At 36.5% G+C, this 23,976-nt stretch overlaps 1 protein-coding gene across 1 annotated transcript in view; it reads left to right on the top strand.

Moving 5' to 3' along the window:
- Positions 1–23,976, top strand: part of AASS (aminoadipate-semialdehyde synthase) — a 67,897-nt gene that overhangs the window by 9,507 nt on the left and 34,414 nt on the right. Inside the window, exons 2-11 of the mRNA XM_025381198.1 lie at positions 886–1,110; positions 5,112–5,288; positions 8,246–8,330; positions 15,409–15,476; positions 15,585–15,731; positions 17,058–17,136; positions 17,252–17,379; positions 19,104–19,252; positions 20,624–20,746; positions 21,130–21,241. Of these exons, the coding sequence (XP_025236983.1) occupies positions 901–1,110; positions 5,112–5,288; positions 8,246–8,330; positions 15,409–15,476; positions 15,585–15,731; positions 17,058–17,136; positions 17,252–17,379; positions 19,104–19,252; positions 20,624–20,746; positions 21,130–21,241 (1,278 nt within the window). The 5' untranslated portion in view covers positions 886–900. The remainder of the gene's footprint in view (positions 1–885; positions 1,111–5,111; positions 5,289–8,245; positions 8,331–15,408; positions 15,477–15,584; positions 15,732–17,057; positions 17,137–17,251; positions 17,380–19,103; positions 19,253–20,623; positions 20,747–21,129; positions 21,242–23,976) is intronic.

The raw sequence follows: 23,976 nt of genomic DNA, 5'->3' as shown, positions 1-23,976 counted from the left end.
CTTTTGTAAAATTCAGTAACAATAAATTACTAGAAAAAATTATCTTGTGGCCTGACATGGTGGATCACCCCTGTAATCCCAGTAATTTGTCGTAAAATTTAAAAAGAAATTAGCCAGGTGGGTGATGTGCACCTGTAGTCCTAGCTACTCAGGAGGCCGAGGCTGGAGGATCACTTGGGCCCAGGCTGCAGTGAGCAATTATCTCACCACTGCATTTTTAGCATTGACAGAGTGAGGCTTCATCTCTAAAAATAAATAAGTAAATAAATAAAAATGATCATGTGGTATTAAGGCTTCTAAATGCTTACTTTCTATTTATGTACACATCTCTCTGTGAACCAGTTTAAAAAAAAAAAAAAAAAAAAAGCAGTTCACTGACACTGGGCTGCGGGGCACACTGAGAAACACTTGTTTTGAGAATGGTCAGAGCTGAACTGGAAAGAGATTGGCAGTAAATTGTGAAGAGCCTTGTATACCATTATAAGGATTTCAAACTTTATGCCATCAAAATTTGGACCAACCTGAAAGTTTTGCTCTTTATTATCTTCCTGGATTTGCACTGTAAATTAATTTATCTAAAACTTTTGTGTGAATAGATGTTAGCTTAAATGTGTATTTAAAAAGCTATTTTAGCTTAGCAGTTAGTGTCACATATGTTGCTCTATACTTTTTAAAATTTTGTAGTTAAATAATCTTGCTTTTGAAAACTCAGCTTTATTTGGGTAAAGGAACACTTGACATCCCAGTTTTCCCTTCCTCCTTCTCTACCTTGTGTCTGTTTTCAAAAGAGCGGGTTGTATTTTACTGCAGATTTCTCAGGAGACCAGAACTGATCTGCCAGCCCTGCTGCCTTTTGTTGCTCTGCTCTTTACATTGCCTTTACAGTCACCAGGTGTCAAGATGCTGCGAGTCCATAGGACTGGACTGGGCAGGCTGGAGGTCAGCCTCTCCAAGGGTCTTCACCACAAAGCTGTGTTGGCCGTCCGGAGGGAGGATGTGAATGCCTGGGAGAGAAGGGCCCCTCTAGCTCCCAAGCACATCAAAGGCATCACCAATCTGGGATACAAGGTCTTGATACAGCCTTCGAATCGACGGGCCATTCATGATAAGGTAAGCATTTCCAATGTTTAAAATATGTGAGAATAAAGTGAACCTGCATATGAAAATTAAGGAGCATCTGAGTGAAAATAAAATGTTTGCTAGTGTCATTTTGATTTCTTTACTTTGGTTAAAAGTATTATTTTCACCCTATTTTATGCTTACTCCAGCTGAGGAATAAAAGAACTTACTTTTAGGAGATGATATTTTTCAATCATTCTCTCCTTCATGTACAGCCCTAGTTCTGGGACTAGGGGGACAAGATTCCATTCTTGCACCTAGAGAATGCTGCTTTGAGAATGCACCTTGCCTGCCACTCTGAGGGAGGCCCATCATGTTCATCATTCCACTTGCTCTTCAAAATAATGTTATGGTATAAGTTTGACTCTCATTCCCATTTTAGCAATATACATATATACGTATACTTTTCCTTTCCTGAACCATTTTAAAGTAAATCACAGACATCGTAACTCATTACTACTAAATACTTCAATATGCATCTCCTCAGAATAAACCGTTTTTTCTACATAACTACAATATTATTTTCATACCTAAGAAATTAATAATTCATAATATCATCTTATATAGTTCAAATGTTCAGATAGTTCAAATAGTTCTATGTTCAAATTTCCCATTGGCTCAAATGCCTTTTATTTTAATTGAGGCTTAATGAAGCTTTATTGCATTTTATCATTGTGTGTCTTTAGTTCTTTCAATCTAGAACAATACATCCCTTTCTGATTTTGTTTCGATGATATTGATATTGACATGGACTCTTTTTAAAAGAGCCCAGGACTTACAGAGTGTCCTCTACTGGGCACAAATAATCTGGTTGTTTTCTTGTGATTAGATTATATTCTAGTTATATTCTATATATTGAACATAAGTGATATATGTTCTTCAAAGGCACAAAACATCAGGTCGTCCCATGGTTAGCAACGTGTGGTCACTTGGTTGAGGTAGTTACAGTGAGAGCTCTTCATTGTTAAAGTCTGTTTCATCCTTTGTAATTACTGAGTCATCTGTGGTATGGTATTTTAAGTTCTGTGATGTTCCTATTCCTCAATAACTTTACAACTAATTATGTTAGCCTCCATTGATAATCTTTGCCTGAATCAGTTTTTACATGGAGACTTGTGAAGTGATGCTTTTCTAATTTTTTATCACTCCCTTAAGTTTGTTTGCTGACATTCTTCTTTAGAAAAGAGGTTTTCTTTTCTTTCTCTTCCACTTCTCCATTTTTTGAGTTGTGAACTGTTTTATTACAGTGCATTGAACTGTTTACCAAACTGAATTCTGTAATTCAGTGTTTAAACATACTTCTTTAAAAAAAACTTTCTTACCATTGCATTTAAAGCCTTGTTGTGAGGAGTTTATATATACATCTTTATGTTGACAAGATGAATCTTAGGATGTTGCTTAAAAGATGAGTTGTGTACTGTTTTATTAAAGTGAACTGAATTGTTTATCAAAGTGTGAACTCTAATTTACTGTTGCATTATGCTCCTTTAATTTTTGCTTTTTTGAGTGTATTTTGGAAGCATGGATCTTTTTCATTCAATCCATTTACCATTATTCTTTTTTAATATCTGAATTACCCCAAAATTGGTTAGTGTGAGTCCTTCCAAGGGGGATTCTCTGTCCTTTGGACATGAATCCATTTATCTTTGAGCTTTCTTGTTTCTTAGAATAACAAATTGTCCTAGTCTCACCTTGTACCTTTCCTGCCCCACATCAGGAAATTAATAATTTCACCAAGAAGACTAAATTTCTTTTAGTATATAGAAACCGAGATCTGGTATCTGGTGTTAAGCATGTTTATTATTACTGAGATACTGCTGCTCTTAGGCTTTATTAGTGTACAGAGTTTAGAAATAAACACAAACAGATGCCCACACACACACACATATATATATATATTATTTAATCATTAGTTAATACTGATACTAAAAGACTTCCAGAGGAAAAATTAATGTCCAGGAAAATTAAAATTTAACATTGCACAACTTTTTACCTTTAAAATTTTATATTTGCATTTGTTTTCTCCAACAGTAAAAATCTTAATTCTTTAACATTAATGCATATTGTTTGCTTTATCCTATAATATGTATTAAATAGTGTCACAATCACAATACTATTATTACAACTAACAGTAAGCCCACTAAATGAAGTTTACCATTTCTTTGATTTTTTTTTTTTGCCTTTAGAATATATTTGACAATGAATATTCAGAGTGTTGTATTAAAAAACTTATTTGAATTATTTTTTCGGTGTGGTTTCATCATCAATCTAATATCCATCTAGATTTATATATTATTGCTTCTATTCAGTTTTAATGTTTGCTTTCCCTTTTTTAATTTAATTTTGTTTTTCAAAGTAGAACATTTACAAATTCCAGAAATGAAGTCATATTTTCATTTTACTCCCATACATCCAATTCTCACCCACCCCAAAGGTTACTTTTGTTTCTGATCTATCATTCTTTTTTCTTTTTTTGCAAAAATGAACACCTGTGTGTGTATTTATTTCCCTTTTGTTCTTATACAGAAGGCTGTCTACTATATTAACTCTTTTTACCTTGCTTGCTTTCTTTAGTAACAACGTATCTTGAACATTGCTCTATGTAAGTTCTTAGAGATATTTCATTTCGTTTCATTTCATTTCATGGCTGTGTGAAAAGCACTCCATTGTACAGATTTACTATGGTTTATTTACCAATCTACTACAAATGAGAAAATGGACTGTTTTTGAAGAAACTAGGGAGAAATTGCATGTTCATTCTTTAACTATCACTGTTATTCATCTCTACTTTCCTTCGAAGTAGATTCCTAACTAAACTTATCTTTTGTTCAACTGCTATCATAGATGCTCTTTTAATTCTGCTTGGGTAATATCTCTTTATTTAAAAATCAGATATGTCTGTCTGTTGCTTCCATGTACTAGCTATGTAATCTCAATTAAGTTTGTAAGTCTCAGGTTTCCCATTGATTGAATGAGGATTATAATTGTACTTACCTCATGAGAGTTCTATGAAATTTAAATGAGATAATTCATGCAAAGAGCTTAGCAAAGTACATAGTAATTTATTAATACATATCAATGATCGTTGCTTATTACCCAATAAAGCTCATATTAGCCATAATGACATTCAACCTGCATTTCCAAATTGATTTACTCGTATGCTGTAAATGTCTCTTTACTTCTCTCCCTTTGTATTTTTATACATGCCTTCAGTGCCTCTTACTGATATCACCATCTGGTGTTTCCCATCTTCATTTCTCTAAATTTCAGGTAACCTTTCAGATTAATTTAAATTTTCATATTTCTTTAGTATCCTACCTTTCAGATTAATTTTCATATTTTTTGATCATCCTACCTAGGAATTATCTCAATATCAGTTAAAGTAGCATATCACTTAGGTGCTGCTGATCATAATATTTTGAATTTTTCATTTACTCCAATCCAGAGTACCTTTTACTATATTTTGTGAGCTCCTTTATAGAACAAATTTTGACAATCTTTCCTTGTATTTTAGCATCTCATCTCTAGCACAGACTAATGTACAGTAAGGACAGTAATAAATACTAACTGAGCCAACACTGAAAAATAAATGTTATAATTATGTCTTCTCTTTTAAAAATACAACTAATAAATCACAATTTGGCATTTAATATTTCAGTGTACTGTTGGTACAAAATATACATTTCACAAATATGCTTAAGTCACATGTGCTAGTGGGATATGACCAAATTATAAACTCTTCTTAAACATATGTATATATATATATGCTGAGTTTTCTAATTGTTTAATGCTCTAAGAGTTGACCATGATAGATTTATCTTTAGCCAATAAGTACAAACATTACAAGTAGTTGTTCTATTATTTGTTCTAATTCATACAGACTTTATTCCTTCAAAAGATTTGTTGTGCCTTTGTTTGCTACACATTTTATTCAAGAAAACATGGATATTACAAATCAGGATAATAACCTTTAATCATAATTACAATTTCAGGACTATGTCAAAGCTGGTGGCATTCTTCAGGAGGATATTTCCGAAGCTTGTCTAATTTTGGGAGTTAAAAGACCTCCAGAGGAAAAATTAATGTCCAGGAAGACTTACGCATTTTTCTCCCACACAATAAAAGCTCAGGAGGCCAATATGGGCTTGTTGGATGAGATTCTAAAACAGGTAATTAGTGATTAATATTCTTGAATATACTGCCAAGAAGTATGGCATATAAGTTAGTTTTCCTTTCTTCTTTAGTTTAAGAGGAACATTGCATTCCTTTTATATTCTGAAATGGAAAGAATGTTAAAAGCTTTTTCCCTAAACAATTTACCAGTTTATAAGGTCAATTGGCCAGATACTACCAAATAGAATTTTAGAGCTGAAAATAACCTCAGGGATCATATAATCTACTACCTTATTTTTCAGATGGTACCCAGAGAGGTAAAGTGACTTGACTGGATTGCACACTATGTATTATGCTGGAACTGAACTAGAGGCAATTTTTTTTTTTTTTTGAGATGGAGTCTTGCTCTGTCATCCAGGCTAGAGTGCAGTGGTGTGATCTCGGCTCACTGCAACCTCCGTCTCCCAGGTTCAGGCGATTCTCCTGCCTCAGTTTCCTGAGGAGCTGGGACTACAGGTGCCAGCCCACATGCCCAGCTAATTTTTTGTATTTTTAGGAGAGATGGGGTTTCACCGTGTTAGCCAGGATGGTCTCAATCTCCTGACCTCGTGATCCACCCACCTCGGCCTCCCAAAGTGCTGGGATTACAGGTGTGAGCCACCGTGCCTGGCTGAGACAATTTTTACATTTATTCATATTCATAAGGGAAAATGTATTTTGAGATATAAATACTATGATAAAAACTAGCAGCTGTTTAAAACACAGGATATTCATTTAACAAATATTTACTCAGTGCTGATGCTATGTCTGACACTGTTCCAATGCAAGAGCAAAAGAGTAAAGTATCTTTATCTTCACAGAACTTACATTCTAGTGGGAGGAGACAGATAATCAATGACTAAGACATCTAATATGCCACTTGGGAATATGTGTGATGAAGATAAATATAATATTGAAGGAGAAAAGGAGTCCTGGGCACTGGGAGGTGATGATGCTATTTTAAGTAGGATCGTCAGGGAGGATCCCACTGTGAAAGTGGCATTGAGCAACAATCTGAAGGAGGTGAAGGACCAAGCCATGTACATCTGAGATGAGTCTTTTAAGCAGACAGAATAGTAATGCAAAGGCCCGAAGGTCTGTTTGAATGTGGGGTTAGAGTAGACCATGTTCAAAAATGCTTATTCTGTCTCTTGTGTCAATAATGGTTGGAGGTGGGAGGAGGAGAGCAACATTACTAAGAAGGCTGCTAATCTAGGCTGGTCTAGACTGCAAGTCACAAGTGATGGTGGCCTGCACCTGGAAGAAATGGTGGAAGTGGAAGTTGTGAAATGTGGACAAATCTTGGATATGTTTTACAGGTGGACCCTACAGGATTCACTGATGACATAAAGGTAGAATATGGAAAAAGGAGAGGAGTCAGGAACGACTCCAGGTTTTGGTCTGAGCTACTCGAAGCAATTGCCATGGAATGACGTGATGTTACTACGAGAGAAAAAGCCTTGGGTGGGCAAATCAAGAGTTGAGTTTAGGGTCTGCTGAGTTTAATATTCTATTAGACATTTAAAGGGATAATCTAAGAGGGCTGTTGGATATGAGTCTGAAGTTCAGGACGGCAGCTTCTTCTGACATACATTTTGTAGTTGTCAGAGACTAGGTGGTGTCTAGAGCCACGAGACTGGATGAGCCTAGGAAGGGAGTATAGAAAAAGAAGTCTAAGGTTCACATCTTCAAGATGTTACAGCTAGAATCTGAGATTAGGGCAGATGATTGGAGAGTTCATAAACAGTAAAAGCAATGGAAAATACCTATTATATAGAAGTATAAAATACTTTCCAATTAACTCCAAATACAGTAGGCCAGGGTGACAGTTAATTTGTAGTGTTTCTAAAGAATAAGTTCAAAAGTAATTAATGGAAATAATACTATAGGAAAAATGTTCCACTTTAAGCAAATAAAGTCTTTATAAAGTACTTTAGGAACTTTTTTGTTATTTTAACTTTTGTTCATTATAATAAAATTAACAAAAACTGACCTAACAGGACTGCTTTTGGGCAGCATTTTGTAACCAATTACTTGGAGTTGGAAGAATGATAAACATTCTTAAATTCACGAACATGATAAAAATTATATGATCTTTGAGGAAATAAAATTACTGTTTAAAATAGTGTATAGTTACAATACACTAATATATTTTAAGCATGAATTACTAATACTTTCCTGAGAGAGGAAAGGTTTTCAAGGAAAGAGGAAGAATATGTTTTTAGTGAAGGCAAGGAAGAGAAATGGCATAAAGGTGGACTATGAGAAAAGGAGAGGACTCAGGAATGACTCCAGGTTTTGGCCTGAGTTACTCAAAGGAATCATGTACTGCTTTTAAGAGGAAGGTCACCTGTAAAAGGAAGGAGAGGGAAAAAGAAAAAAAGAGGAGAAGGAGGAGGAGGAGGAGAGAGAAAAATATCTGTGCTTGGACTTGAGAGAGAGTGTTATTATTTTCCAGGTAGAAGAGACCTGAGTGTACTTAGAATGGTTGAGGAACAATGTAAAGAGGGATGATGCAAGAAAGAGGTAATAGTTCAAGAAGAGTGGTCTTGGAGGACATGAGAGAAGCTGGGATCTAGGTTACAGAGATTTGTCTCAAAAGGGATCTGTTTTCTTCGACCAGAAGGAAGGATGTAAGGATGAGTGGGGCTATAGATATGTTTGTAGATGGTGCTGGGTGGGTGGGGCCAAAATGGTAAAGGAAATTCTACCTTTATTATTTCATTGCCTACCATCAAGGGGGGTATAGCACCTGCTACGAACATTTTTTTCATTTCTAATTACAAGCCTACCATTGGTTTGCTACCTGGCATTTTCTAAATATTTCACGGTATACCTCATGGTAACTTCTGTTAGCAAGGCAAGATGTATTTCAGAGGAAAAAATGTGAAATATTTACTTGCTCATATATGTCTTTACTTGTTAAAATTAAGCCTAATGGGTCCAGTTGAAAAATTTTTAATCCCCCTTTCAGGAAATTCGCCTTATTGATTATGAGAAAATGGTGGATCATAGAGGAGTACGGGTAGTGGCATTTGGACAGTGGGCCGGTGTGGCAGGTAAGTATGCCAGGGCTTACATCACCCAGTTTCTAAATTGGCTTGGGGAATAACTGTGAATTTTTTCTGTGGCAAGGGGATAGGAGTGTTTATTTCCATGGAAAAAATTAAAATGAAGGTATGCTGAAGGATGATGAATACAAGTGGAATAAAGTATAAAGATACATGGTTAAAAATATTTTACTGCAAAAATTCAAAAGAAAAAGAAGGGAGAAGGATAACAACTACAAATAGGCTCTGGTTTTTAGGCAGTTCCTTTCAAAATGCTAGAAGGAGATATCAGTTTGGTAATGAGACATAGGGAAGGAGAAGATAGGGAAAAACAGAAAGGGAAAAGAGGTCCAGGGACAGGAATTTTGTCAAGTTAATTCTTTGAACTTTGTTTGGTTAAGAAACACCACAATATGTTATAGCTCTGTTTCAGATCAGACTTCTTGCAGGTCTAATAAGGAAGATCATGACTTTGGCATTATTTGTTTGACCTTGTTATATAAAAGTAGAAGATTCCTTATTATGGCTTATGTCATTCTGCTTATTATTAATATTATACTCAAATCCACCTGCTTCTTAAATAATAAAGAAATCTAAGCCAAAATTTGAAATTCAAAAAATTTTTTCACTTAAACCCATTCAGGCAGGGGACAGTAGCTCATGCCTGTAATCCCAGCACTTTGGGAGGATGAGGCGGGCGGATCATTTGCGGTCAGGAGTTTGAGACCAGCCTGGCCAACATGGTGAAACCCCGTCTCTACTAAAAATACGAAAATTAGCCGTTGGTGGTGCATGTCTATAATCTCAGCTACTCGGGAGGTTGAGGCAAGAGAATTGCTTGAATCCAGGAGGCAGAGTTTGCAGTGAGCCAAGATCACGCCACTGCACTCCAGTTTGGACGACAGAGCAAAACTCTGTCTTTAAAAACAAACAAACAACAACAACAAAAACAACAACAACAAACAATTCATTGCTTTGTTCTCTCACCTCATACCTTTCCTCACCCAACACACAAATCAACTCTATTAAACTAAAAGAAAATTAAATTTCTTAGTATAAAAGCAGTAGTAAGAGACCTCTGATGACTATGATTCCTAGGGCCTTTCAGGACTCATCCAGGTGAGGGTTTTATTTACCTAGACAGAATTAATACATCAGAATTAGGTGATTTATTTAGAAGTCACCATATTCAGAAGTAGGACCACATCTGTGAACAGGATGTAGTTCATGTTCTTAAAGAAGCGTTCAGGCTAGTAAACACGAATACAATGCTAGTGTTAATTGCTATAAGAAAGATGTTTGAGGCTGGTTGCAGTGATTCACACCTGTAATCCCAGCACTTCAGGAGGCTGAGGAGGGTGGATCACCTGAGGTCCAGAGTTCAAGACCAGCCTGGCCAACAAGGTGAAACCCCATCTCTACCAAAAATACAAAAATTAGCCAGGTGTGGTGGTGGGTGCCTGTAATCCCAGCTACTCAGGAGGCTGAGGCAGGAGAATCGCTTGAACCTGGAAGGCTGAGGTTGCAGTAAGCTGAGATCACACCATTGTACTCCAGCCTGGGAGACAGAGTAAGACTCCATCTCAAAAAAAAAGAAAAAGAAAAAGAAAAGAAAGGTATTTGAACTTGGCTGTTGCAAAAACATTCTTTTAAAAAGTGCCTTTGAAGATGAGATCTGAAGAATGATTAAAAACTATTCAAGGAAGTAAAGGAGGACAGTACAAGTGTGCAAAGCTTAAAGTGAAGAGGGGAAAAATAATAGTTTTGAGGAATAGAAATAAGTTCAGTATGATTATATGTATATGGAGAGAACTATATATGGTTCTTATAAGTATTTAGAAGGTGGAATTCACAGGATGTGGTGACTGATTGGATGTAGGTGTGAGGGCAGTGAGGGAGACACTTTAATGATGACATACAGGTCACCAACTTGGACAGTGATTCAGTTCTTTCAGTACCCACAGGAATGGAGGAAGAATTTGGGGGAAGACAGTAAATGAGTTCTGTATAGGACAATATATTAGTAGATTACAAACTACATTGCTATAATGGAGACTCCACAAAACAGAGCTTACATAAGCTGGAAGTCCAGGAGTGAGAAATCAAGGGATGGTGGAATGAGAAGAAAGTGTTGCTGTTGTCAACACTTGACTTTCATTTCTAAGGTGACCCTTCAGGTTGCTATTTTCCATTCAGTAGAAAGGGGAGAAAGGAAGTAGAGGCAATTAGCTTCCTTTCTAAGGATGCGACCCAGAATCTGAACATATTATTTCTGCTTATACCCATTGGTCAAAATTGACTGAGAAATGTAATCTATAGCTGGGCAACTATGTCTGCTGTGAAAACCATGTGCTCTCCATCCATGAAGGATTAACTGAGTTCAGACTTACTATCCTGTCACTAACCAACTAGAAAAATTGGATGAGATATAGAAAACAATGTTATTAGACATTGGACAACAGGCAGTACAGACTTGTGATCCTTGATAGATGGAAAATAGATGAGGTGAGTTCTGTGTTTACCCTGGCTTTCTGTCTGGAGAAATTTTCAGATGGTATGAATATAAAAAAGTGACACAAAGCCTGGTGAACTCACTGAACTGAGGAGATAGGCGTTGTAGAGCCTGAGTTGGCTGGAATTGACAACACATGGTACCAAAGAGTAGGGAGCTATGCAGATATAGTATTCCAGAAATATGCTTAGGGGTCTTGCTGAGTGGAGGATGAAAATTCGTGAGACTAGCTTAGGAACAATTTGTGGAAAAGAACAATTGCCAGGGAACTGTATGGAAAACTGTTCTCAGAGTTTGTCCCATCAGCCAGAGTGGAGAGACTTCACTGAATATATAAGGCTTTCAGGGAAGCCCTGAAGTGTGTAGCTAAACCAGCTCTTAAGAAAGCCTACTCTAAATTCATCCCTATAAAAGCTTAAAAATGAGACTAATGTCTATTTTGAGAGAGATGCAATTAGCAGACAAGTAGATTAAAACAGGTATAATAAATATTCAGTATATTCACGTTTTAAATGAAAACATAAACAAAATGAGGAGAGAAATAGAGGAAATCAGTCCATCTATCTATCAATCAATAGTCACCACAAAGGAAAATCTATACATAAGCAGAGGATTCAAGAGCATATATAGATTTTCTTCTGTAGTGTCTATTGATTGATAGATACATGGTAGATAGATTGATTTCCTCTACTCCTCATTTTGTTTGTGTGTTCATTTAATCCTTGAGCACATTGACCAGCATCTCTGTCATTTCTTGTTTCTGAGTTTGTTTCTATTGTTGGTTATCTCCAGGTTAATGTTCCATTGCAAAATTCATAATTTTTTACTGAATGCCAGACATTGTTCATTTTACATTGTTGATTGTCAGATTTTGTTGTTTTCCTTTCAGGAGCATTGGGCTTTGTTCTAATAGGCAAATGTTTGTGGATTACATTGATTCTCTTAAGGCTTGTTTTCCTTTCACCTTCCTCTCTTCCTTCTGGGACTCCAAATACACACATATTAGACCATTTGATCACCACCTGTCACTTAAATTCTGCTTTTTCCCCCAGTCTTTTTCTCTTTTTATGCTTCATTTTATTTAATTTCTACTGCAATGAGGAAGGAAGAAAGGAAAGAAATAATGACTAGAACATTCCCATATCTTGATAAAAATTATAAATACACAGATAAGTGAAGTTCAATAAACCCCAAGTCAAAAACAGAAATAAAAAATTACAAAGAAAATGACAGTAGAACCATCATAATTGTCTTGCTAAAAAACAATGATAAAAACATTAAAAATAATGGGAAAAAGGAACCATATACATAGAAAAACTAAGATAAACATCAAACTTCTAATCAGTAACAGTTTAAGCTAGCAGAAAATGGAGCAACATCTTTAAAGTGCTAAAAGAAAAGAAACCAAATTATAATTTTATGCATAGTACAATATCTTTCCAAAGACAAGATCTTTTCAGTATCTTTCTGGACATCTTTCTAGAAAATGAAGATTAAACACAGATTTTCTGATCAAATGAAAGCTGATAAAATTCACTGGCATAGAAGTATTTAAAAAATTTCTCAAGCAGAAGGAAAATGAAGTCAGTTGAAAACATGGATTGAATTAAAGGAATAAAGAACGCTACAAATGATAGAATATAAACAAACATAAAAAACATCATATCTTATTTAAAAACTTTTCTTTAGGTATGGACACAGTTGCTCATGCCTGTAATCTCAGCACTTTGGGAGTCCAGGGCAGGCTGATTGCTTGAACTCAGGAGTTTGAGACCAGCCTGGGCAACATGGTGAAGTCCCATCTCTACAAAAAAATGCAAGAGTAGCTGGGCTTGGTGGTGCGTGCCTGTCGTCCCAGCTGCTTGGAGGCTGAGGTGGGAGGATTGCTTGAGTCTGGGAGGTTGAGGCTGCAGTGAACTGTGTTCATGCTATTTAGGTCAATAAATAGATGATGGGAGCCTTAGGGTTAACGGTGACTGTTTTTGTTTGTTCATTTGCTTTTGGTATGGGAGGCATAGATGCATACCTAGAAAAATCACTAAAAATAAAACAAGGCTCTAAAGCTAATAAGCCAATAATGGAAGTAAAATTTCATACTCAGAAATCGCAGTTCAAGCAAAAATACAAGAAAAATGGCATTAAAAAAAGTACAAATGAAACAAGAACACAAACAGCAACATGGTAGCTTTAAATTTAGCTGTATCAATAGTTACATTAATAACCTAAAAACTCCTAGATAGCCTATACAATGAGTCACAAAATAATTTTTGATACATTTAAAAGTTTGAAATCATACAGTATATATTCTGACTGTAATAGAATTGACCTAGAAGTTTTTATAGAAAGATATTTGGAAAATTTCCAAATATTTGGGAGATATTCAATGTAATTTTGAATACCTGATTGATTAAGAAGAAATCACAGGAAAATTAGAAGACATTTTTAATAGAATAAAAATTTAAAGTATAGCTTATCAAAATGTGTGGGGTATAAAGTAGTAATTAGAAAGAAATTTACAGCATTTAATTCTTTTATTACAGAAGACAGTTTTTAAATTAATAATTTGTGCTTCCATTCTAAGAAGCTAGAAAATCAGAGAAATTAAATCAAAAGCAAGTAGAAAAAAATAATAATAAACATACAGGGAAAATAAATGAAACTAAAATAGGAAAAGAATAGAGAAAATCAATGAAACCAAAACCTTGTTCTCTGAAAAATATCAATAAAATTGATTAACATTTAGGTAGACTGATAGGAAAACAGAGAAGACTATTTACTAAGAAGGAATACAAGGGGGTCATCACTATATCTTACAAATATTAAAATGATAAAGGAATATTATGAATAGGTCAATGAATTTGGCAACCCTGATGAACTAGATAAATTTTCAAAAAGTACAAATTACCAAAATCAGCTCAAGAAGAAATTGAAAACTTAAATATCAAGGTACAAAATAAATTCCACTAATAGGCATTTATTAAAAGAAATATAATATTTTATACAAAGAATTTTTTTATAGCAACTCCATTTATAATAGCCTGGAAACAACCCAAATGATGAGCAGAGAAATCAGCTGAAATGGAAATGGGCAATTCTTCAGCAATAAAAAACTATACTGATACACACCAAATATGTATGAATCTCAAAAACATGGTGCTGAGTGAAAGCCGACACATTGTAAAAGAGTACAATTGACCCTTGAACAACATGAGTTTTGAACTTCATGAGTCCGCTTATATTTACTGGATGCAAAATCCACCTTTACGGGGGGCCACCTTTTCATACAGGCAGGTGTCACAAGACTGACTGTGGGACTTGATTATGCCCAGATTTTGACATGTACAGGGATCTTAGAACCAACCGCCTGCATACACTGAGAGGCTACTGCTTAAAATTTCATTTATATGTAAGTTTAGAAGTACCTAATCTATACAGAGAGAAAGATCAGTAGTTGTGGAGACCAGGAGTTGGTGAAATACTCAGTATCTTGATCATGGTGGTAATAACACAGATGTGTATATTTGTTAATAGTTACCAAACTATACATTTTAAATGGGTGCATTATGTTGTATATAAACTATTTCTTTATATGTTGACTTTTGAAAAATGATAAAAGAAAATTTGGTAGGGATGTGTGTCCGGGGTGAGGATGGGGAATGGAGGAGCATGGAAAGTTCTTTCCTAAAAAGAATAAGGAAAGAATCGATGCTGAGGTCTTTGCTACAGGCATGCTGAATTTTAGCTTTCTGAAGAACATCCAAATTGAGACAGACATAAGAAGGTGGCTGGCTAAGTTTTGAAATCAAAAGAAAGATCTGTTTTGGAGAGACAGACTTGAAGTCATCTGTATATAGATAGTACTTGAAATTTAGGACTGGATGAGATTTCCTAAGGGACAAATGTAGATGTGGAAGAGAATAGAGCCCAGGACATAATCCTGAGGGTGAATAACATAAAAGGAGTTGCCACAGGAAGAGGATCCTACAGAAAGGTAGGATTAAAAATTTCAAGTTGGGATGCTGAGGGGCACTCTTTGTTTCAACAAAGAAGAGGTCTGCATTGCCAAGTACTTCCGACCTGATCTACAATGTGTCCACTGCATTTAGCTATTTAGGTCAATAAATAGATGATGGGAGCCTTAGGGTTAACGGTGACTGTTTTTGTTTGTTCATTTGCTTTTGGTATGGGAGGCATAGGAGCATGTTTAAATGCTGATAAGAATGAAGCAATAGGGAAGCATAGTGAAGAGAGTAACTCAGTAATAAATTCCTTGGGAGGCAGGAAGGGGTGGGATCTGGAGCCAATGTGGAGAGATTAGCCTTAGATAAGAAGAGGAACATTCATCCTATTTTATCAGGATTGAAGGTGGAAGGAATAGGTGGGGATGCATTTGGGTTAGTGCATTTGATGGCAGAAAGTTGAGAGGATGGATAAGATCTACTGAGGCCTCTTCTAAATCTGAGATGCTGTGATCTGTGCTTCTGCAGGGCACCACATAGGTTGGAGAATGGGCAGAGAGAACAGCTTAAATTCTTCCCAACTAATAGTCTTTCTATTGGTCTGATTCTGTAACAGGGATGATCAACATTTTACATGGAATGGGTTTAAGGCTCCTTGCTTTGGGACATCACACACCTTTTATGGTGAGAGATGTTTATTTTGCTTATTTTTTTGAAAACACATCTCACACCTTAAGAATAAAAAAATGCTGAGCTGGTGGACTAACTTGAGTTGTGTATGTTTGTTTTCAGCACATTGGCATGGCTCATAACTACAGGAATAGCAGTCAGGCTGTGCAAGCTGTTCGTGATGCTGGCTATGAAATATCTTTGGGTTTGATGCCTAAGTCAATAGGGCCCTTAACATTTGTGTTCACAGGAACTGGTAATGTTTCTAAGGTAAGTTTTACCTGACTTCCTTTTGTAAAACAATCCAAAACTGTGAAACTAACCCAAATGATGTGGGCAGGCATTTTGTGGGTATTTCAAATGGACTGAATGAAGATTCTTTTTTTGGCACTTTTCTTACCAACGTATTTTTCTCATAGTGAAAAGTAGTAATGATCCAAATATGTGTGTGTGTGTGTATGTATGTGTGTGTGTATATGTGTGTGCGTGTGTGTGTGTATGTGTAAGTGTATATGTGTGTATATCTATACACACATACATGCACACATACAGTTTTTAGTTTATTGCTAGCTATCTGAGTCTTGGAATACTTTTTCTTCCTTTCTTTTTCCTTTTTTAAAAGAGATAATTTGGCCAGGCATGGTGGCTCACGCCTATAATCCCCGTACTTTGGGAGGCTGAGGCAGGCGGATCACCTGAGGTCAGGAGTTTGAGGCCAACCTGGCCAATATGGTAAAACACCATCTACACCAAAAATACAAAAATTAACCAGGCCTGGTGGTGCACACCCATAATCCCAGCTACTAAAGAGGCTGAGGCAGGAGAATCGCTTGAACCCGGGAGGCAAAGGTTGCAGTGAGCCGAGATCGCACCACTGCACTCCAGCCTGGGTGACGGAGCGAGACTCCATCTCAAAATAAAATAAAATAAATAAGATAATTCATTGTTAATAGTGTAAAGGTATGTTCTGAGGGTGATCTGTTTTACCTCTATCACCAAAACGTCCATGAGTTTGAAAGTGACCTCACGATGTCCATTTTTTAAGACTACTTGGAGTTTTGCAAAAAAGATGTTAGGAAAATTCATTTAAGACTGGAATTCATAATTTCTTCCTTCTCTGGTGGTTTTAAGAATGTGTTTGTAGTCTCCTATAGAAACTTGTAATTGTAAAATAATTCCTTCTTCAAAGAAAATATTTTACAAATAGGATATCATTCATATTATATTGTGAGGTAAGCATCCGATTATTTCTTTTGTAGGGAATATAGTTTCCCCATTTGGAATAATTTCTGCAATGGATCTAAAATAAATGGAAATATTTTTGCCCTCATTTCTAAACACTCTTATTGATACTGAGTAGCTTAATAAAAAAGAAAAAAATTAAAGCCCCTTCTAAGTGTGCTGTTCAAACAGGAATAAAAACTAGCTAGCAGACTTGTTGTAAGCAGCTCATCTATATTTCTGTGTTGCAGTCCTGGTTGTAGGGAAGGCAAGTGGAGCTGTATAATTGTTGGGAAAATGATTAGATCTTTGCAGGAAACCATGTTGGTTCTTTTTCTATTGATGTTTGGATTTTTACTCGTGTGTTATTTGTAGGGAGCCCAAGCAATCTTTAATGAGCTACCTTGTGAATATGTGGAGCCCCATGAATTAAAAGAAGTTTCCCAAACTGGAGGTAAGGGACGGGGGATGACTAACTTTTAATGTTTTTAACAGTCTGTGTTATATTTTATCACCATAAATTTTCATTATTTGTCACCCACTTTACTGATTTCTTTCTCCTTTGCAAGACCTCAGAAAAGTGTATGGGACGGTGTTAAGTCGTCATCATCATCTTGTCAGGAAAACAGATGGTGTGTATGATCCTGCAGAGTATGACAAACATCCTGAGCGCTACATAAGTCGTTTTAATACTGATGTGAGTATCATGTTCAGCTTTTAAGTTGGTTGCTTATGATACAGTGTAGGTAGGCAATTTTCAAGGAGAGAAATTATAAATTATACATTGGCTTTCGGTTTTCCTGTTGTGAGTCCTTTGGGTACCATGAGTTGGCCTTTGGAGCTATCATCTTTTAGGGGTATTTGGAGTAGTCTTGCTTTGTGCTTTTGGTGGTTTCTGTGGATATACTCTTTGTTTCACTGTCTCCATTTCTGCTTCAGGTCTGCATGTGACCAATAGCTCTAAGCCATTTCCTGTGGGTTACTGTTTTCTATGTTTATCCTGGACTAGTTAGCACTGTGGGCAGAGCCTATGACGTTTGGTCTCAACATGGCCACAAATTACAACCATAATCTCAACCAGCAATCCTGAAATGCATGCCATTGTTTACGGGGAGTGAGGGTGAAATAGTGTGCCTACATAAGTGCAGACCACCCCCACTGTATGAAAAAGCTATTATACTTACAAATCAAATCCTTGGATGGGACACACTGGCTTTATCTTTTAAGAAATAAAATATATTTGTGTGTTCTATAGTCATTGGCCATGCGACAATCTTCCCCCAGATAAACTAACAAACCAAAAAATAGATAAAACAAAAAAGGCATGCATTTATTGTGAAAAAGAATGCTTTCAATAATTTTAAATATGTTTGACCAACATAGCATTTTCAGATTCTGGTATGAAGTTTAGTCCTTATATCATGCAGGGCATGTTAGAGAGAACTCTTACCTTCTGCTTGAGATGTTTGAAGAAGAAAAATTATGAACGTAGTTTCCAACTGAAAAATTTTGAATCTAAGAAATCTTTATTCCTTTTCATTTCCCCAATCACCGAAGTATTGGTGATTGGACACATCCTAAAACTGATACTGACCTAGTTGCCATGTATGCATGTATGTAGCATATTGCTCCATAGAGCTTACAGATGTTATCCGATTTAATCTTCACAGCATTCCTTTGAGGAATGGGGTGTGTATTATCCCCATCTGGCAGGTAAGAAAAATAGAGCCCAGGGAAGTTGAGGTAGCATGATTTAGGTCATACCCTACTGCTAGTAGAGCTGGAAATATAATTTTAGGTCCACTGTTTTTTGTTTGTTTTGTTTTGTTTTTGTCCTTTCATTTTTCTTTGGCATGCAATACATTATAGAATGAACATAATAATGAAATTTTTTTTTTTTTTTTTTTTGAGACGAAGTCTCTCTGTCTCCCAGGCTGGAGTTCAGTGGCGCAATCTCAGTTCACTGCAAGCTCCGCCTCCCGGGTTCACGCCATTCTCCTGCCTCAGCCTCCTGAGTAACTAGGACTACAGGTGCCCGCCACCACACCTGGCTAATTTTTTGTATTTTTAGTAGAGACGGGATTTCACCATGTTAACCAGGATGGTCTCGATCTCCTGACCTCGTGATCCACCCGCCTCGGCCTCCCAAAGTGCTGGGATTATAGGCGTGAGTCACTGGGCTCAGCCAATAATGTATTTATAGTCATATATTGCTCTGTCATGGGGTAATTCTACACTGAAATCTGGGTGGCTATTTATTATCTTTGCCTCAAAAGATGGACACTGACATGGACAATAAGAAAATCAATTAGAAGTTACATTTAATTATTTCTCATAGACTTTCCTGATAGCTCTCTTTCACTATACTATATTAAAATAGGTTATTTTTCTATTTTCTTGAACCTGGAACTTGCATTACAGATTGCACCCTATACAACTTGCTTAATTAATGGAATCTACTGGGAACAAAACACTCCTCGCCTCCTAACCCGCCAAGATGCTCAGAGTCTCCTGGCTCCAGGCAAGTTCTCAGCTGCTGGTGTGGAAGGCTGCCCTTCATTACCACACAAGTAAGGACTCTACTTCAGCAACAATGGTAGTTTTGACCAGCTGCTTCCATTATTAGAGGATCAAAGAATGTAATGTCCCCACATATCACAGGACTTGATTTCTAATGACTACTTCTCTGCCTTATCTTTCTTGACCTCTTGGCAGTAGTCGACACTGTTAACCATCCTTCCTTCTTTTTAAAAAAATTGTATTGTATATATTTATTTTCAGAGATGGGGTCTTGTTATGTTTCCCAGGCTGGTCTAAATCTCTGGGTCCCAAGCAGACCTCCTGCCTTGGCCTCCCAAGGTGCTGGGATTATAGGCATGAGCCACCATGCTCAGCCCATCCCCAGTTGTTGAAACACTCTTCTTTTGCCTTCTGTGATGCCCCATGCCGCTCTGAAACTATTTCCTCAGAGAAGTCTTCTCTTACTCCTCCATTCTCATCTCTATCTCTAGTCTGGTACTCTGTTTTTTGTTTTGAAATTCCTCATTTATTTTCTCGTGTTTATTATTTTTCTCCCTCTTCCTAGAACTTAATCTCCTTAAGGATAGGGGGTCTGTTTCTCTTGGCGGTAAGCACCTAGTATGTTGCCTGATATATAATAGGCATTGCAAAAATTATTAAATATTGAATGAATTAATGACTAAATATTTGTGGAAGAGTAAAAGATACGTTTGCTTTTCTAGGCATGTAACTGGCATCAAGTAAATGCCAAAGGAATGCTAGGAGCAACAACATCACTGGGGTTTAGAAGAAAGCAGAAGCATTGAGCTCAGCAAACCTTAAAGGGAGGACTGAGGAGAACAAGAATTCCAAGTGAAAGAATTGGTGCTTAATAAATATGGAGCTACCAAAGCATATTTAGGGTACTGAATGTGTCAGTCTAGCTCTGCATTGGTTCATGTATGCAAGTGGTAATTGGAGATTGGGCAGAAAAATTAGAGTCAACCTTTTGAATACTGGACTGAGACTTTTGTTCATAATTCCAGAGATTTCTGTGTAACCACATGTAAAACTATACAGTACTAAGCAGGGTGGAGGTAGCATAATTGAACCTTTCTGAGTTATTTAGGGATAGCTAACTATGTTAACTTTAGTCTCTTAATGATTTTTCTAGGAAAGCAATGTTGTGCTTTTATTTCCTTTTTTCTTTTCTTTTCTTTCTTTTTTTTTTTTTGTGTGTGGAGAGTAAAACTCATACTGGGAAGATTCTCTGTATCACAGAACAGTGCAGAGTCCTGAAGAATGAGCTATAGGAAAAAGACCCCAAAAGCCTGGGAAATATTTAGGATCCATGCTGAAAATTGTTCTGAACTCCTTTTTTTTAGTCTTGTTGGAGACTTCAGAATTTCATCCTCTCATCTAAGTATTGATGTTATTTTCAGACTTGTGGCAATATGTGACATTTCAGCTGACACAGGAGGGTCTATAGAGTTTATGACTGAGTGTACAACAATAGAGCGTCCCTTTTGCATGTATGATGCAGACCAGCATATTATTCATGACAGGTGAGTTTGCTAAAGTTGTTAGATGATATTCCTCACTTAGTTACATAGATATACTACTCTAAAATGCTTAATATTTTACATCTTTATGAAGCTATGAAAATTTGGAGAGATATACTCAAATATACTAAAATTAGGTTAAAAAACATGCAAATTTGAACACACACACACACACACAAAGACACACACACACATATATTTAAATGGTAGATGGGTTGCTGAAGAAGGAAAATGTTTGGTTTGAAACGTTTTGTTTATTTTTGCATGTACTTTTATACAAAATTACAAATGATAATGAAGCAAATATAACGAAGTAGACATCTGGAAAAGTCAGAACTTACAAATAATGTTTTGTGCTTCTGAATAAACCACATTGCTTCTCTTAGTGTTGAAGGCTCGGGGATCCTGATGTGTTCCATTGACAATTTGCCAGCACAGCTCCCAATTGAAGCCACAGAATGCTTTGGAGACATGCTTTACCCTTATGTTGAAGAAATGGTAAGCAGACTAGTAATATCAGTAACAACTCTGTGGCTTTAAATAGAATAATGGGGTAATTCTGTGAATGTTCTGGTCTTCTGTATCTAAGAAATCTGTTGTAAAATGAAATGCCCACCCTTCCCTGAAATACTTACTGATACTATTTTATTTGACATGTTCTGCTTACTTATCTCTTGGGGCATATGATGATATCACTGCCTTCATGCTTAATTACAATTACATCTCTTTCCCATTATAGGTATTTTATTAAGAATGTTATGGCCGGGCGCGGTGGCTCAAGCCTGTAATCCCAGCACTTTGGGAGGCCGAGACGGGCGGATCACGAGGTCAGGAGATCGAGACCATCCTGGCTAACACAGTGAAACCCCCGTCTCTACTAAAAATATACAAAAAAATAGCCGGGCGAGGTGGTGGGCGCCTGTAGTCCCAGCTAGTCGGGAGGCTGAGGCAGGAGAATGGCGTAAACCCGGGAGGCGGAGCTTGCAGTGAGCTGAGATCCGGCCACTGCACTCCAGCCCGGGCGACAGCGCGAGACTCCCTCTCAAAAAAAAAAAAAAAAAAGAATGTTAACCATGTGTGAGATAAAACATGCCTTATTTTTAATTATTTGCCATCTATGTCAGTTCATATTGGGGCACTCTTATTGTGCCATAATAACTAGATCTGAAAAATTAGAAATATAGAACGTTTTATTGGGTTCTGGTCACTAATGGTTAAGTGACAGCTTATGTTGAGGTCATGTATTTTTCTTCTGTGATCAGTGAATAGCTAATGAAATACCATGTTATCTAAATTCCATTTTGTTTATCAAAGAAAATTTTTCTTATTTCAGTTTTTATCCTAAGCATTCATAGCCTTCCTGCTTTATTTTTATTTCAGAATGTCTGCCTCTGCCAATGATTTCAATATAAAGAATGGCTCTTGCTCTTTTCATCTATATCTTCCCTCATAAGCTCTCACATTAAAATAGAACAATAGTTAGTGGGGCAAGAGTAAATGAAATTTCCAGTCTGTGATCTTCTTTTCTTTCAAACGGTATTCCATTTTGACCCTTTCTTTTTCCTATTGGAATATGTCAACAGGGAGATGTAGCAGGCCTGACAAAATGCGGGCAGCAGACACTGTCATGGTTAGACATATGGCACCTACTATGTGCAGGAAGTGTTCAAAGTACTAAATATATTTTAATTTTAAGTACTCATGAGAACCATGTTAGGTAAGTACCATCATTATATCCGTTTTACACATTATAAAACAAATACAGAGAAGTTAAGGACGTGTTGCTGATGCAGTCAGTACTGGATCTGCAATGTGTCTGGAGTTGGTGCTGAGGGATTAAAGAAGCAGGAGAAGGAGAGTACAAATGCCAGGCTTTACTGGAGACATCAACTTGCTTTATGGCCTTGAGCAGGGCACTCACTTCCTTTCTGAGCCTCAGATATTTCATCTGTAACGTGAGGTGGTTGTAATGAACATATAATCTTATTTTATTTTATTTTATTTATTTATTTTTTGAGACAGAGTCTCACCCTGTTGCCCAGGCTGGAGTGCAGTGACGCAATTGTGGCTCACTGCAACCTCCACCTCCCAGGTTCAAGCCATTCTTCCTGCCTCAGCCTCCCGAGTAACCGGGACCACAGGTGCGTGTCACCACGCCTGGCTAATTTTTTGTAGTTTTTAGTAGAGACAGGGTTTCACCATGTTGACCAGGCTAGTCTTGAACTCCTGACCTCGTGATCCACCTGCCTTGGCCTCCCAAATGCTGGGATTACAGGCGTGAGCCACCGTGCCCAGCCATGAATACATAATCTTAACAGTTTTTCCACTTTTAAAATTGTGTAACAGTAAATGTTTAAGTGGCCAAACTGTATGTGTATAAAAAATGCAATAATATATTTACCAAGATGTTTATCATTTTTGATGTTCTTCATTCATTTCCCTTTGGCATCATTTCCCTGCCAACTGAATAACTCAATTTATCACTTCTTAGAGTACAGGTTTGCTGGTGACAGATTCTCTGAGTTGTCCTTTATCCGAAAATGTCTTCATATTCTCTATTCTGCTAGTCAGACTTTTCTGTGCATTTTTAATTTCCAATGTTCTATTTTCAGTTCTAGAATTTCCGTTGGGTTCCTTTTTAAAAATTTCATTTTGGTATTTTGTCTTTCTCTGCAGAGAGTTTCTATCTTTTCATTAATTATGAGTGTATTTTTCGTTATTGCATGGAACATAGTTATAAAAACCAGTTTACAATCTTTATCTCATACTTACAACTTTCTGGGTCAATTTGCGGTTGGACTTTATTGATTGTCTTTTCCCTTGAGAATTGATCATAGTCTTCTGGTTTTCATAGATTGAATAATTCTGGATTATGGCCTGGATGATGTGGATATTATGTACGTTTATCAAATACATTTTCTGTATTCATTGAGAAGATCATTTTTTCCTTTTCTCTGTTAATATGTGAATTTTGTCAGTTGGTTTTCCAATATCAAACTAACTTCACATTCTTAGGATAAATCCAACTTGGTTGTATGTTAGCCGTTTATTTATGACTAAGTTCAGGTTGCTAAGGAATATACCAAAATTTCTTAAACTATTTTACCATTGATAGACATTTGGGGTTGTTTTCTTTTTGGGACTTTTACTAATAATTCTACTATAAAGATTTTTGACATGTGTTTTGAGATATATATATATGTATCTCCCCATTATTTTGTTGAGTTTGTACA

The sequence above is a fragment of the Theropithecus gelada genome, chromosome 3, assembly GCF_003255815.1.
Source record: "Theropithecus gelada isolate Dixy chromosome 3, Tgel_1.0, whole genome shotgun sequence".
In the NCBI taxonomy this organism is placed as follows: domain Eukaryota; kingdom Metazoa; phylum Chordata; class Mammalia; order Primates; family Cercopithecidae; genus Theropithecus; species Theropithecus gelada.
This window is presented reverse-complemented; position numbering and strand designations above follow the sequence as displayed.